The 16,726-nt window shown below is 37.9% G+C and overlaps 1 protein-coding gene across 1 annotated transcript in view; it reads left to right on the forward strand.

The window, feature by feature from the left end:
- Positions 1-2,584: 2,584 nt before the first annotated feature.
- The window catches only part of VGLL3 (vestigial like family member 3), a 29,895-nt gene continuing 15,753 nt past the window's right edge, over positions 2,585-16,726 (forward strand). Inside the window, exon 1 of the mRNA XM_082246835.1 lies at positions 2,585-2,822. Coding sequence (XP_082102961.1) covers positions 2,730-2,822 — 93 coding nt within the window. The 5' untranslated portion in view covers positions 2,585-2,729. The remainder of the gene's footprint in view (positions 2,823-16,726) is intronic.

Here is a 16,726-nt window from a genome sequence, read left to right on the forward strand (position 1 = left end):
TTTTTTTTTGCCATCCATGTCTCATTGCGGAGATTTTCCTTCACTTCCTGTCCCATAGCCAAACAGGAAGTGAGTGGAGATCCCTGCAAATTAAGGGAATTCCTTGGGGACCCCCAGATCACCAGAACTAGTGTCCCTATTGGAAGATTTCCCCTCTATTAAATTTCTGGGGACGACCTGAAATTTAGGGTTTACTTTTACTTTCACATTCAATAATAATGGTAAAGAGGACAAATAGAGAGGGTGAATCTCCCTTAAAGAGGCACAGACAGCAATAAAACTGGACAAACATTCTATTGCCTCTGCAAAACCCAAAACCTAAAAAAAAAAAGTTTTGCCTTTAGTCATACTTTAACCACTTGCTGACCGCCCCACGCAAATTTACTGTGGCAGGGCAGTGTGGCATGAATAAAACTAGCACATCTAAGTATAAAGGCATCCGGGGTAAAGCTGTCCACCCTGCGCTCCACAAGCGCTTCCAGACTCACTTTTTTAGATCTGGTCTATGTGAACAGCTTTACCCTGGATGCCTGCATACTTAGATATGCCTCTTTTAATCCGCAACCATGTGAGTTGCTAAATGTTATACCTTCATTAAATGTAACCATATTGCTACACTTAGAGGCTCCTCTCTTCTCTTTTATACTCTGTAGCTCCTGCTGGATTTTGCTTCTAATCCCCTTGTGGAGGCGCCATTTGGGGATGGACATTTTATGGTTACCCAACCTATCACATTGCTATAATCCTTTTATATGGACTGTAAACTGAAGGATTTATGAATAAATGGTTGTGTAACGAATCATCTGAGTTTCCATTATTTCTTATGGGGAAATTTGCTTTGATATAAGAGTGCTTTGGATTACAAGCATGTTTCTGGAAAGAATTATGCCCGCAATCCAAGGTTTTACTGTACTGTACATAACATATAGCATGTACGATGTATAATATACTGTACATAATATATAATATGTAGGATGTATAATATACTGTAAATAATATATAATATGTAAGATGTGTAATATACTGTACATAATATATAATATATAGGATGTATAATATACTGTAAATAATATATAATATGTAGGATGTGTAATATACTGTACATAATATATAATATATAGGATGTATAATATACTGTAAATAATATATAATATGTAAGATGTATAATATACTGTAAATTATATATATGTAAGATGTGTAATATACTGTACATAATATATAGGATCTATAATATACTGTAAATAATATATAACATGTAGGATGTATAATACACTGTAAATTATATATAATATGTAAGATGTGTAATATACTGTACATAATATATAGGATGTATAATATACTGTAAATAATATATAATATGTAAGATGTATAATATACTGTAAATTATATATAACATGTAGAATTTATAATATACTGTATTGAATATATAACATGTAAGATGTAAAATATACTGCATATAATATATAACATGTAAGATGTAAAATATACTGCATATAATATATAATATGTAAGATGAATAATATACTGTATATAATTTATAACATGTAAGATGTATAATATACTGTAAATGATATAAAAAATAAAAGGTGTATAATAACCTGTACATAACATATAACATATAAGATGTATAGTATACTGTACATAAAATATAACATATAACATATAAGATGTATAATATACAGTACATAATATATAATATGTAAGATGTATAATATACTGTAAATTATATATAATATGTAAGATGTGTAATATACTATACATAATATAAAATATATAGGATGTATAATATACTGTAAATAATATATATAACATGTAGAATTTATAATATACTGTATTGAATATATAACATGTAAGATGTAAAATATACTGCATATAATATATAACATGTAAGATGTAAAATATACTGCATATAATATATAATATGTAAGATGTATAATATACTGTATATAATATATAACATGTAAGATGTATAATATACTGTAAATTATATAAAAAATAAAAGGTGTATAATAACCTGTACATAACATATAACATATAAGATGTATAGTATACTGTCCATAACATATAACATATAAGATGTATAATATACTGTACATAATATATAATATGTAACATGTATAATATACTGTAAATGATATATGACATGTAGAATTTATAATATATTGTATATAATATATAACAGGTAAGATGCATAATATACTGTAAATGATATAAAAAAGTAAAAGGTGTATAATAACCTGTACATAACATATAAGATGTATAGCATACTGTACATAACATATAAGATGTATAATATATAATATGTAGGTGATATGTAGCAGTCAGTTTTCAGGGGTCCCTGGCTGTACTCATCACAGAGTTGTATCTGCTGCTCATCATCCACACACACACCCAGGGATCAGCACTCAGGGATGCTACAATGAAAACTTCATCCCCAGCAAGAATCATCCATCAACCAATCAGCGCGCAGAGCAGTGTGAAACTTTCAACCAATCAGATGTGCGGAGAGTGGCCCCGCCTCTAGCCCCCTGTCATTCTCCAGCTGGGAGCGGAGTAGCGGATTGGCCGAGCTGTGCGTGTCTATTGTGTGCATGCTAATCCAGCCGCCTGTCTCCTCCGCTCTCCGTGTATAAGGCAGCGATGGAGGCAGCATCCCGGATCAGGGGAAGTGACACCGGCTCCTAGGATAGCACTATTCCGGGACTGTGCGGGGAGGACGGGGGCCTGCAATGAGTTGTCTGGATGTTATGTATCATCACCAAGTCTATGGGATGCACCAATATCTGCCCGGCACCGCAACCTACTATCATCATCACCCGCAGGTGAGTCCCTCCTCTACCATGTACAGCCGGCTTCCTTCTACCTGCCCGGTGACACCAGGGACAAGGTGACACAGGCAGGGTGGGGGGCTTGTCATCCTCATAGATGGACTCTTCCTCTACTATGATAGAAGTATATTGCTTATGTTCTACAGATAGTGGGGATGAGTTCCTAAAGAATGTTCACTCAGCAAAGGAAATGAGGGGAATGTTCTCTTAATATAGTAAATAATAGCACATTGGTGCAGAAATCTGCGCTGGTACCCCTCATGGACTATAGGAGAAGGACCAAGATGAGGGGTACAGAGGGGTACCAACGCAGGTTTCTGCAACAATTTGCTATTACATTTCCAATGGCCAGGACTGACCTTGATCTCTTTTTCATATATATCAATATCTTATCTCAATAAATCATTTAATATAGTAAATAAAGTGAAGTTGTGTTCACTTTAAATGCCCAATTATTTGGAAATAAAAAAAAATATAAAAAAAAAAAACACAATTTTTGTTTGAAATTGGGTGAATGATGGAAGAAAACAGATTCACTATATTTACTAGACTAAGTGAATTATTCATTTACAGACCAAACCCCCTTTGTGAATGATCCCCAGTCTGATTTTGGCCATTTTTCCACCCAGTGGTGGTTTATTTATTATTATTATTAATAGTAGTAGTATTGTTGTTGTTATTACAATTTAAACAATTATAGTGTATGTATCTAAATGCCAGTGTTCTTTTGATTCCAAACTCCCATTGTGTAAGGACTGATCTGGCTCTATGTTCCCTACATTATTTTATTAGGTTGTAGTTAATAAAAATAAATGATTAGCCTGTCATAGAGATGCTGAATGCTATATAATTCACATTTCGGTGTAGGATAGTGTATGATAGTAGTGTATAGGATAGATATCATAGACACTGAATCTGCTTTTCAGCTATTCTGACTTATAGGAATAGAGTAACATACAACCAATCACCTCTCATCTTATGTGGCCATACATAGATCAATACATCATGTGATCACACGTTGGTTCCTAAAGTTTTGATCGATTATCTTTTCAAAATGATCATTTGATACCACAAACATGGTCAGTTTTCCCTTATCAATCCTAAAACTTTTAATGTCAAATTTTTTTCAAATTGTATTCAAACGTATAGAAATGTATCGAAAAGTTCCAAATCTAAATATTTATATAATGATTGCTTCAATAACATGATGTGCTTCAGCAGTATTTACCAGAATGAGCTCATTGCAGAAATATGTAAAACTAAAATAATGACATCCTGCAGTGGTAGAATAGTTAGGCTCTATCATATTGTTGTAGATGGAAGCTGCTGCAGAACCTCTTCTGTGCTCACTCAGTCACCGAGACACGGTCATACATATACATGGTTAGATACATGGTCATGGTCTGAATCAAGCCAGCATCACTTGTATCTCTAATGGCTTCAATATCAAAAACCACAGCCATGTCCCTAAATTGTTTTCATATCTGGCATAGTTCTGCTCATAGGTCATATGTTCTGGAATGATTTCCATGTCGGTTAAAATAAACTCAGACTAAAACAAAAATGAGATGATGACAGCATTCTGGGATATATTCACCAGAGTCAATGTGAAAGTAAAATGGAACTCAGCAGGAAAAAAATTGTGTAGGTGACCCTATATTGTTTATACACATGCTACTCTGGTTTAACGAGTATTCATTACTGGGTATAAGGGTTTGTTATTACTATATATATATTTTTATAGGACTAATTTATATATATATATATATATATATATATATATATATATATATATATATATATATATGTATATATATATATATATATATATATATAAATTAGTCCTATAAGAAAATATATAGTAGATGTATGTATATATATATATATATATATATATATATATATATATATATATATATATATATATATATATATATATTTATATATAAATGTGTGTGTGTGTATATATATATATATATATATATATATATATATATATAGCAATAATACCAATAATATAAGATTAATAACATTTTTCATAATCATTCAAATGTAAAAAGATAAATAATAAAAATAATAATCATAACTAATACTACTAACACTATATATATTATATATATATATATATATATATATATATATATATATATATATATTATACACCCATACACACACACACATACATATTCAAGCCAAAAGAGGTCCCTGGCTGAAATAATCAATTTTTGCTGTCAAGCGATTGGGGGGTCCTTGCACTCATTCATTGACCGTGATTTTGTCATCTAAGGCGTTTTGAAAGCTTGTACCCAAATGTATTTAGTTGGTCCGTATTCTTTATCATTATTAACATTTTTTGAAAGCACGGAATCGAACCTTCCTGTTCCAATGCTGCATTTGCAGACCAGTCAGCTGTGGAAAATCAGTAGTTTTTAAGCAATTAATGAACTTTTCAGCACTGCAGTAAAAAAGCTTCTTGTAGTCAGGACATGGACATTACTTTGTTCTTGGGCGCTGTACACGATCTTATTGCATGACCACAACCTGCATTAATTAACCACTTCTGGACCGGGAGGTTTTCCCCCTTAATGACCAGGCCATTTTTTGTGATTTGGCACTGCGATACTTTAACTGACATTTGCGCAGTTGTGCGACACTGTACCTGAATAACATTGATGTGTTTTTTTTCCCCACAAATAGAGCTTTCTTTTGGTGGTATTTGATCACCTCGTGATTTTTATTTTTTGCGCTATAAACAAAAAATGAGCGACAATTCTAAAAAAAATATATATATTTTTTACTTTCTGCTACATAACATTTTTAATAAAAAAAAAATTAAAAATCAAATTTTTTCATCATTTTTGCCCAATTTGTATTCTGCTACATATTTTTGGTAAAAAAAAAAAAAAGAGTATATTGTTTGGTTTGCACAAAAGTTATCACATCTAAAAACTAGGGGAAAGATTTATGTCATTTTTATTTATTTTTTTTTTACTAGTAATGGCGGCGATCAGCGATTTTTGGCGGGACTGCGACATTGCGGCAGACAGATCGGACACCTGACTGACAATTTTTACTTTTGAGGGGACCAGTGAGATTTCTACAGTAATTAGTGCTAAAAATATGCACTGTTACTGTAATAAAGACACTGGCAGGGAATGGGTTACCACCATGGGGCGTTTAAAGGGTTAAATGTGTCCCTAGGGGTGCTTTCTAACTGTGTGGGGGAATGAACATAGACACCTGTGTTCCTAAATAGGAGGAACACAGGAGCCCTGCGTTCAATGCTGACAGAACAGTGGTCTGCTGTGTTTACAACGGCAGACCACTGTTCTGTCTCCACGGAGGGCGATCGCGGGTCCCTGGCGGCAATCGAGGCCTCCGGCCTCCGCAGATCAGCTTCCCCTCTGGTGAATGGGTACGGGTACGTCATTTCACTGGGAACCTGCAGACCTGCCACAGTATATGTACATCGGCTGGTCGGCAAGTAGTAAAGTAAAGCTGTCATTATTCCTCAGTAGGGGACCGGCACAACAGCCGGACAACTAACATTTTCGGGAGAGGTCTGCAATGGCGGACTTTACAGAAACGAGTGCACGCAAAATCTGTGCTTGGTAGCCAATTAACTTATAACTTCAGCTTGTTCAATTAAGCTTTGACAAATAAAAATCTGGAAGCTGATTGGTTTCTACGCAGAGCTGCACCAGATTTTGCACTCCAGTTTTAGTAAATCTCCCCCTTAGTCACTATTTCCCGTGAGTCTAAAGCAGAGTGTTCATTGCAACACATTTGAGAAATGATTCCAATAATGTAATTGCTCCCAAAAATCACTGTTCAATATCCAAGTTTCATATGGCAAATATACATATATATATATATATATATATATATATGTGTGTGTGTGTGTGAATTCTGTAGATGGCAATGTAGTAGAAGCGCGGTGTCCCTGAGTACGGAGCAATAATAGAGCTGCTCTATGTGACCAAAAGTTACCCCATGAGTGATGGAATGTAGAGCGGAGCAGACACAACACCACCTGGATATTACATAACATACACTGCGATCACTGCACTGGGATCATCTGCTGTACTGTCTGCGTCCAGTAATATTTATCTCTTAACTGTTATTCATGGAATAATATTTACCTTATATACACATGTAAAGAATATAATACAATACCAATAATCAACATACACAAAACACATTTCTCTCTGAAAGTAAATAAATACAATAATAAATAAATAAATAAAGGGGTACATTAAATACCTTATATAAAATGTGAACCTCTTCATTTACAGACCAGAGATACATAGAACGGTATGTAGGAGTTCCTGAGTTTTCCCATAAACAAAACTAAATAATGTTTGTAAGTGGAACGACTGTACATATTCAATAGATAGATAGATAGATAGATAGATGGATAGATAGACGGACGGACGGACGGACGGACGGACGGACGGACGGACGGACGGACATATAATAGATAGATAGATAGATAGATAGATAGATAGATATACAGCTAGATGGATAGATAGATAGATATACAGCTAGATAGATAGATAGATAGATAGATAGATAGATAGATAGATAGATAGATAGATAGATAGATAGATAGATAGATAGATAGATAGATAGATAGATAGATAGATAGATAGATAGATATACAGATAGATAGATAGATAGATAGATAGATAGATAGATAGATAGATAGATAGATAGATAGATAGATAGATAGATAGATAGATAGATAGATAGATAGATAGATAGATAGATAGATAGATAGATAGATAGATAGATAGATAGATAGATAGATAGATAGATAGATAGATAGATGAGAAATGCAGTACCTCTTAATTCGTAACTATATTTCTCCTAAATTTTACTATATAGCACGTTGAGCACCTTATATATTGGAAGCACTGTATATGAGTTTGAATTGAGTTGAATAAACACATTTGGAATCTTTGCTTGTTGATAGATACACACACATATCTATTAACCCTTTTGTACTATTTAGACACGTTTTTAATTTTATGATATGGAATCCCATACTGTAACTAATAAAATAAAAGCAAAGTGCCACATCATTTAGAATTATCAATCAGAAGCATATACGTGGGAACACATTAGGGGGGATTTACTAACATTGGAGAGTGCAAAATCTGGTGCAGTTCTGCAGAGAAACCAATCAGCTTCCATGTTTGTTTGGTTTTCTCTTTTTGTTCCTTTGGCTTAGAGATTGTGTGTTTTTTCACCATTCTGCTAAACATTTTGTGAATCAGTACTGCTTGGATCTTGAAGGGGACATACCCCGAAAGCTTGTCCTGAAAAATTGTATGTTAGTGCAAATAAAAAAGTATCACGGACAGTACTCAATTGTCTCTGTCGCAAGTGCACTAATACGACTACAATGACCACAAGCATGTTTTATTTTCAAAGCCTAATTGAACAAGCTAAAGTTGGAAGCTGATTGGATGCTATGCACAGCTGCACCAGATTCTCAGTGCTCCAGTTTTAGTTAATCAGCCCCACTCTGTCAATGTGAGCAACTGCTTGAATTTTAAATTACTTCCCCCATTACTCATAGGGGTTAGCGCATTGGAATCCCCTCATTCTATTTGAAAATCCTAAAGTTGTCTTTGCCCCTCATTAAAAAATTTTAATTAAAGTTCACCATTATAAATAAATATACCTCCAGCCTTCTCTCTAACATCTTCAATACACATAGCCATTTTGCCATTAAGCCTCCATGCACACACACACACACATGTACAGACACACATCTGTACCTACCTCTTCCAGTGACTGCAGCTCTAAAGCTCTCTGCAGCCCAGCCAGTAAAATTCTAATGCCAGGCTTCCTGCACCTGTCCATGCAGGTCTATGGGACATTAGGACACAGCAGCCCAGCACTAGACTATTACTGGCCAATGATGCAGACAGTGTGAAGGAGCACATCAGTCAGAGGAGGTTAGTACGGACATGTGGTGTAGGTGTAATGGGTCTATTGGGGATGGGTAGGTGTATTAACCTCCCTGGCGGTATGATTCTTTTGGATTTTAGGTGCTGAAAGCGGTACCATTATTTTGCATGTAATTCTTGTGAATGAGCAGCCCAAACCAACTGTATACATTTATTATATATATATAATGTATACAGTTGGTTTGGGCTGCTCATTCACAAGAATTATGTATATATATATATATATATATATATATATATATGTGTGTGTATATATATATATATATATATATATATATATATGTGTGTGTGTATATATATATATATATATATATACACACATATATATATATATATATATATATATATATATATATATATATATATATATATATATATATATATATATATGTGTGTATATACGTATATATATATATATATATATATATATATATATGTATACATATATATATATATATATATATATATATATATATATATATATATACATATATATATATATATATATATATATATATATGTATGTGTATATATATATATACATATTTACATAAAAAGTACAGTAAAACTGCAGGAAAGGGCACTGGGGGGCAATGTAATATGATTTTTTTTTATTTTGAATGGTATCAGTGTGTTTGGTGTATTTTACATTCGAATTTGCCGCCGGTTCCACCCCCCGGCGGACATCACGTCGCCGGAGAGGGAAGCCGGGGCTCGCAGACGATCGGGAGGAAGCTCCGCCGCGCACCGCCCGCATTCTTCGCTGGATCCCGGAGAAAAGGTAAGTAAAACCTCTACCAGGATCTAGCAATCTTCCTAGCGCTACCCCGAGTGTGACTCGGGGTTACCGCTTTTGGCTCTAAAATCTTACCCCGAGTCACACTCGGGAATACCACTAGGAAGGTTAAGAAACTAGGGACTAGGGAGGTGAGTGGGGACATTTTTCTAATATGTGAATTTGTACTTTAGGGCTTGTGTAGACTTGAAGATGGGGGGGGGGGGGGTGGACGCAGCTCCGGCCCTACCATGGGTCCCACTGGGTCCATTGTACCCAGGCAGCACTTAGAGAGGGGCAGCAAATTGATTCCCAAGATTTTTTTTTTTTTACAGCAGTTTTGTGTGTCATCAGTTTGCGGTGGGTTACGGGTGGCATTTCCCCATCTCATACTGCCGCCTGTAGTGCAAACTGATGAGTGTGAGGAGGCAGAGCATCTCCTCCGGGAAATATCTCTCACGTGATCGTGGTGTGCGCAATGACTTCAGACATCAGCGCACTCCATCTCATGCAGGGCAGGCTGGATCTTCTAGGGCGGTGGGCACTGCAGACACAGGAGTGAATGGAGGACTGAGGACAGACAGTGGGTGTTTGGTGGACTGGCCCGGGGGTGAGTTATGGAAGAAGATAACAGTATACATAAGATTTTCTAAAGGTATATTTATATAAAATAATGGATGTGGGGGCCTTTTGTTGGGCATGATTTTTTGGGGGTGGGGGGCAGCATTTTATTTATTGATCCAGGCAGCACAATGTCTTTTGCCAGCCCTGGGTGGACGGACATTAAAATCACATGATTGAGACATATTTTTAACGCCCTCCTCCATAAAAGGCTACAATGGCAGTGGACCGGGTTGTTCACATGCCACAGTGCTGCTGCTTTGCATCTGTGGCAAAAATGAACCAACATGTTGCACCCATTGAAGTAAATGAGGAAGCACAGTACAATGTACATAGTTGTAGCATATTTGTGCAGCAATTTGGGGGTTAAAACAGATGGCGAGGAGGCGCTGTGACGTCCAAGGGCTCTAAAAAGAGATCTGAGTTGGGGGGGGGGGGTTTGGTTAAGGGTCCAAACCTAGCCTCAATTCCAGATCCACTTGTAGGGCACATACAGGACACTTTATATTTACTACAATCTTTTTTACACACAGACCCCCTGAGTCTGTCTTCTGTAATCATATACTGTAGTATATTTAGGAACCAAAGGTTTGCTTTAAAAACGACAAATGTATAGGCTGCTTCTGGGAGTGTAAAGGAAAGATATCATCTACAATGTGCAGTCATCCATGTCTACAGATGTTGCCTTTCATCGGTCTAGAGAAGCCAGAACACTGGATGAAGACTGCTGATGGATGTTGTGGGTTAGCACCCCTTGCACATTGCTCTTTTCTCATTGTATAAGGCCAGCAAGTCACCAGCTCCAGTGTCTGGAAACTGTACATCAGTCAAACAAGAAAAAGAAAAAAAAAAGCCATTGCTCTGTGAAGTAGTGATGGGATGTAGCAATGTGGGGATTCTTATCAGACTGACTGCAGACTGCAAGCATGCAGCGTGGGTGTGGGGCGGAGCTAAGTCTGACTTGGCCGAGAGACGGCAATCACTGGAGAGTAGAGAATTCTGTTGCTGCATTCCACAGAGTTTTATCATTATTAAGCCCAAAGATCATTCTTTACATGGGAAGTATCTCTGACAAAGAAAAATTCCTGCCAGTAATATGGAAAACAGCAATCTCCTTTCAAAGCTGATAGAGGCCCTATATGCATGGACATTTTTTTTCCGCCAGATATGGCTATTTTACACTCCAGTTTAAACATGTTTATGTAGGGAGCCTGCTGTAAGCTAAAGGGTCCCTAGGTATATTTAGTTCTGTAGCCAGCCTGAGCTTGTTTAGAAATTCTGTGTTCTCTAGGTTTCTCGTAAGCTCCGAACATTGATTGCTTCTTATTACATAGTTACATAGTTAGTGAGGTTGAAAAAAGACATAAGTCCATCCAGTTCAACCTACGATGTGTGTGTATGTTTGCTTTTAACCGTACATTGTATACCCCTGTATGTTGTGGTCTTTAAGGTGTCCATCCAATAGTTTTTTGAAACTATCAATGCTCCCCGCTGATACGACTACTTGTGGAAGAGAATTCCACATCCTTACCGCTCTTACAGTGAAGAACCCCTTACGCACTTTAAGGTTAAACCGCCTTTCCTCAAGTTTTAGTGAGTGGCCACGTGTCTTATTGTATCTCCTTTCTCTGAATAGTTTGTTCCTTATGCTAGGGTCGCCAGTACAGTATTTGTACATTGATATCATATCCCCCCTCAATCGTCTTTTCTCCAGAGAGAATAGGTTCAGTGCTTGTAGTCTTTCCTCATAGCTGATGTCCTCCATTCCCCTAATTATTTTTGTTGCCCTTCTCTGGACTTTCTCCAGTTCCAGCACATCCTTCCTGAGGACCGGTGCCCAGAACTGGACAGCATACTCCAGATGTGGCCGGACCAGAGTCTTGGAGAGTGGAAGAATAATCTCTTTATTTCTGGAGTGAATCCCCTTTTTTATACAACCCAGTATTCTGTTGGCTTTGCTTGCGGCGGCTTGGCATTGCATGCCACTGCCAAGCCTGTTGTCTACCAGTACCCCCAGGTCCCTTTCCATCCTAGACTCACCCAGAGGTTCCCCCCCTAGTGAGTAGCTTGCTTTCTGGTTTCTGGCCCCCAAGTGCATTACTTTACATTTTTCTACATTAAATCTCATCTGCCATGTAGTTGCCCACCCCGTTATTTTGTTCGCTTGTTTGCTTCTGCTGTTGAGTTTCCTCTAGTACAGGGATATGCAAACTGTGGCCCTTCAGCTGTTTCGAAACTACAATTCCCATCATCCCGCTGCCTCTGGGTGTCATGCTTGTGGCTGTCAGAGTCTTGCTATGCATCATGGGACTTGTAGTTCTGCAACAGCTGGAGGGCCACAGTTTGCATATCCCTGCTCTAGTAGTAAGAGTGAGAACAATGTAATGAATTATGAATATTTATCTTCCATAGCCAATCACTGAGGGTCTAGAAGGGAGGAGTGGATAAATAGAAGGGACTTCTATGGACTTCTACGTCTTTTCTGGACTTCTGCCTGCATTGGAAGTGTTCTCTAATAGTAAGAGTGAGAAGATATAGTGTAATAAATATTTATTCTGCCTTGGCCAATCTCTGACAGATTTATTCCAGTGATGCAGGCTGGAGAAGAGAATAAATAGTTTGGACGACCTACTAGAAGGGTCTTTGCCTCCTGGGTTCCTGCCAGGAGTTAAGGGTTTTCCTGCCTGGGCCTCTGCTTGGTGGGGATGCCATCATCAAAAGATACTCTGTTGTAGGCCTTGTCCAAGCCAGGGGCTTGTGTTAAAAGCTTCAGGGATTTCAGTTGCTCTTCTGGAGGGTACATTCAGAGGAAGATGGCTGCCTGTACGGAGCATTTTAGAAGGAGTCCTCTGAGCTAAAGACTGTCATGGGGAGCCGGGTAGAGGCTAATGGTGGTGGTCATTGCAAGAAGTTCTCACTGCTCAACAACTGAAGTACCTGATGACTGCTCACACAGGGTCAAGGCTCTCTACTTGGAGGTAGAGGAAGACTCAAACTGGCCTTTAGCCGAGACGTTAACTGCTCTCATAGGATCATTAGAATTTGTTTGGCTGCTCTTAAAATGCCAACGCTAACTCTAACAATCCCTTGTAAATCTTAGCTATTTTTCCAACTTTTGGATAACCTGTACCCTAACCCTCTCTCAGGAGTTTATTGAGCAAAAATAAATCTTAAAAAACCAAAGTGACTGGCACTCAGCTTTCTTTTATACCCCATAATAAGCCAAGGATTGTGCCAGGAGAAGTAGCTTGCCACATCATCTAGGACAGCATATCTCAGCCAGGCTTCCTCCAGGGTTTTCTAGGGGTCCCTTGAGTAAGGAGCAACTTATGCCTCTCAGATGAGTATCTAATGACAATAATGATCTTTTTAGTTATCTGAAAGGGGGGATTCTTCTCAATGACTACAAGTGTAAGGAGCATTCTTCCCACTGACCATCACACATCAACACACCTTAAGCTGTAGTTATAGTTATTGTTAGTAGAGGTTCCTTGAGCCTGGAAAGTTATTTCAAGGGTTCCCCTGTGTTAGAAAGGTTGAGAAAGACTGATCTAGGGGGTCATTCTCAACCACCCAGAAAGGAGGAGTGCTACATTTACATGACATTTCTGCAGCCTCAGCACAACTGAATATTAGGGAGTTTGGCTCAGTTAGACTGTATGAAGAATGAGGTCTTACCATGCTGGGGCCATGGCTTTATCCCCTAACAAAAAATTGTCAGCTTTGAGTGGCTATAATGTTTACCTCAGAATGTACCTTTCAATATGACAAGGAGTAACAACTCAACATGTCTGCAGAGGTTCCCCTTTATCTCTAGATACTACTTTAGTTTATGCCAGGAGTCTCCAAACTTTCTAAGCAAAGGGCCAGTTTACTGTCCTTCAGACTTTAGGATGGCCAGAGTGTGGCCAGTGGGAGTAGAAATCATCTGACTTGGTGGTCAGCAGAGGTAAAAAAATTACATAACTCGTGTGGACAGTAGGAGGTATTGATAGTAGAGAAAAAAATAATTTCCGTTGTTTGTGTCAGTGGGAGGAATAGCACCCCATCATTGGTATTAGGGGGAGGAATAGTGCCCCATCATTGGTATTAGGGGGAGGAATAGTGCTCCGTCATTGGTATCAGCGGGAGGAATAGTGCCCCATCATTGGTATCAGTGGGAGGAAAAGTGCCCAATCATTGGTATCAGTGGGAGGAATAGTGCCCCATCATTGGTATCAGTGGGAGGAATAGTGCCCCATCATTGGTATCAGTGGGAGGAATAGTGCCCCATCATTGGTATCAGTGGGAGGAATAGTGCCCCATCATTGGTATCAGTGGGAGGAATAGTGCCCAATCATTGGTATCAGTGGGAGGAATAGTGCCTCTTCATTGGTATCAGTGGGAGGAATAGTGCCCCATCATTGGTATCAGTGGGAGGAATAGTGCCCCATCATTGGTATCAGTGGGAGGAATAGTGCCCAATCATTGGTATCAGTGGGAGGAATAGTGCCCCTTCATTGGTATCAGTGGGAGGAATAGTGCCCAATCATTGGTATCAGTGGGAGGAATAGTGCCCCTTCATTGCTATTAGTGGGAGGAATAGTGCCCCATCCTCGGTATCAGTGGTAGGAATAGTGGCCCATTATTGATATTAGTGGGAGGCATAATTCCCCATCATTGGTATTAGTGGGAAAAATAGTGCCCCATCTATGGTGTCAGTGGAAGGAATAGTGCCTTATCTGTGATGTCAGTGGAAGGAATAGTGTGCCATTTAAGTTGTCAGCGAGATTAATATTTCTCTATCTTTGGTGTCAGATGATGGAATTATGCCCCATTGTTGGTGTCAGTTTGAGAAATAGTGCCTTGTATCAGTGGGAGTAATAGTGCCCTATGGGCCTGATAAAGGCAAGTAGAGGGCCACATCCAGCCCATGGGCCTTGGGTTGGGACCACTGCTTTATGCAAACCTCTGTAAAATATATTGACACTGTATAAATGATAAAGTAACAGTAACACTGGAGGAGATGAGAAATTTAGCCTGACTGTACAGAGACAGGATAATGCAGGATGTGGTGAAGCTAACTCCAAGTTTGGGGTTAGTCAAAGTTATTTTCCCAAGCTGGAAAATATTTCATGTTCAGTCTGCAACAATTTCCTCACCACATGTACAATGACTGCAAACAAGTTGAGACCCATTTTTTAGTATTCATTTAAAATCTGAACTCCATGCACACTAAAGCAACTCTGTATTCTTTATTAAATCCTTAAATTAATATTTTTAATGCAAACATTGAAAGTACCTGAATTTGACCTGGTGTCAGCTTCTTGCAGTGCCCTCTGCATTACCCATACTGGGGGTGGGAGGAGCAGGACTGAAAGGCAGTCAGGTGAGTTGTGTGCAAATATTCTGGCCAATAAGTGACAGAAGTCAGAGTAAAGAGAACAGAGTGAATAAAAGGATAACATTAGTTATCAGTTATTTATCAGTTAGTCAGTTGTCAGTTAGTTATTAGTTGTCCCATTAGTCTGCTGCTGCTCTTTTACTGTCCAATCAACAGTCTGCAGGCAGGATGGAGTCAGCAGTGCATTCCTTAAAGTATAGCTTAAGGCTAAACTTATTTTTTTAGTTTTTGATGGAGTGGAGAGGAGTTAGAAACCCTGTCAGTTCTTATTGCTGTCTATGTCCCCATTAAGGCGATTCACCCTCTCTATTTGCCCTGTGCACCATTATCATTGAAAGTGAAAGTAAAAGAAAATGTTGGGTTGACCCCAGAAAAGTAATAGAGGAGAAATCATCCAATGGAGGCAATAGTTCTGGTGGTCTGGAGGTCCCCTAGGAATTTCCTTTAATATCCTCACACTTCCTGTTTGGCTGTGGGACAGGATGTGAAGAAAAATCTCCCTTACTCTATACAAAATTTAAAAAAAAAAGGTTTGCCTATAGTTCTACTTGACACAAAACAATATCCTTATTCGCCAAAAATATCCAATACACATTAACTACCTAATGGCATTATAAACTATTTGTAATTTTTTTTTTCTTACTGTGTTTTCTACCTCCTTGTATTGTTCTTTGTGAGCTCCCAAACCTTGTTTCTGCTCACTTCAGTGCGTGTTAGTTGTGGTTATATGTACACTACAAATTCCTTAGTCCATAGTTCATCTATGGAGTGAGCAAGAGAGGGTGGCTACACTTCTAACAGTGGGACCATGGAGAATCAGCGTAGCCACACTCTAAAGGGAAGTCAGATAAAAAAAAAGGAATTTGTAGATTTGGAGGAGGCTGAGAGCAACAGAAGGTGATTGTCTGAGTTAAGAATACACACTTAAATATATTTTTTCTTTTTTAAACTGGAATTTGGTATCGCTTTAATTGTTGTAGACTAAAGTAGTGTCATCCTAATGGCTGTGCAATGTGGTAGGGCTCTGAAAAATCTCAAGGACAATATAAGCTCCCAAAAAAAAAGACTTACCATAAAGTAAAGTCTGACATAACTTTGCTACTTGTTGTAGCATCCTATTTGCTGATGTTTATGCCCCCCC

This window comes from Pelophylax lessonae (assembly GCF_965119305.1).
Source record: "Pelophylax lessonae genome assembly, chromosome: 2".
Classification (NCBI taxonomy): domain Eukaryota; kingdom Metazoa; phylum Chordata; class Amphibia; order Anura; family Ranidae; genus Pelophylax; species Pelophylax lessonae.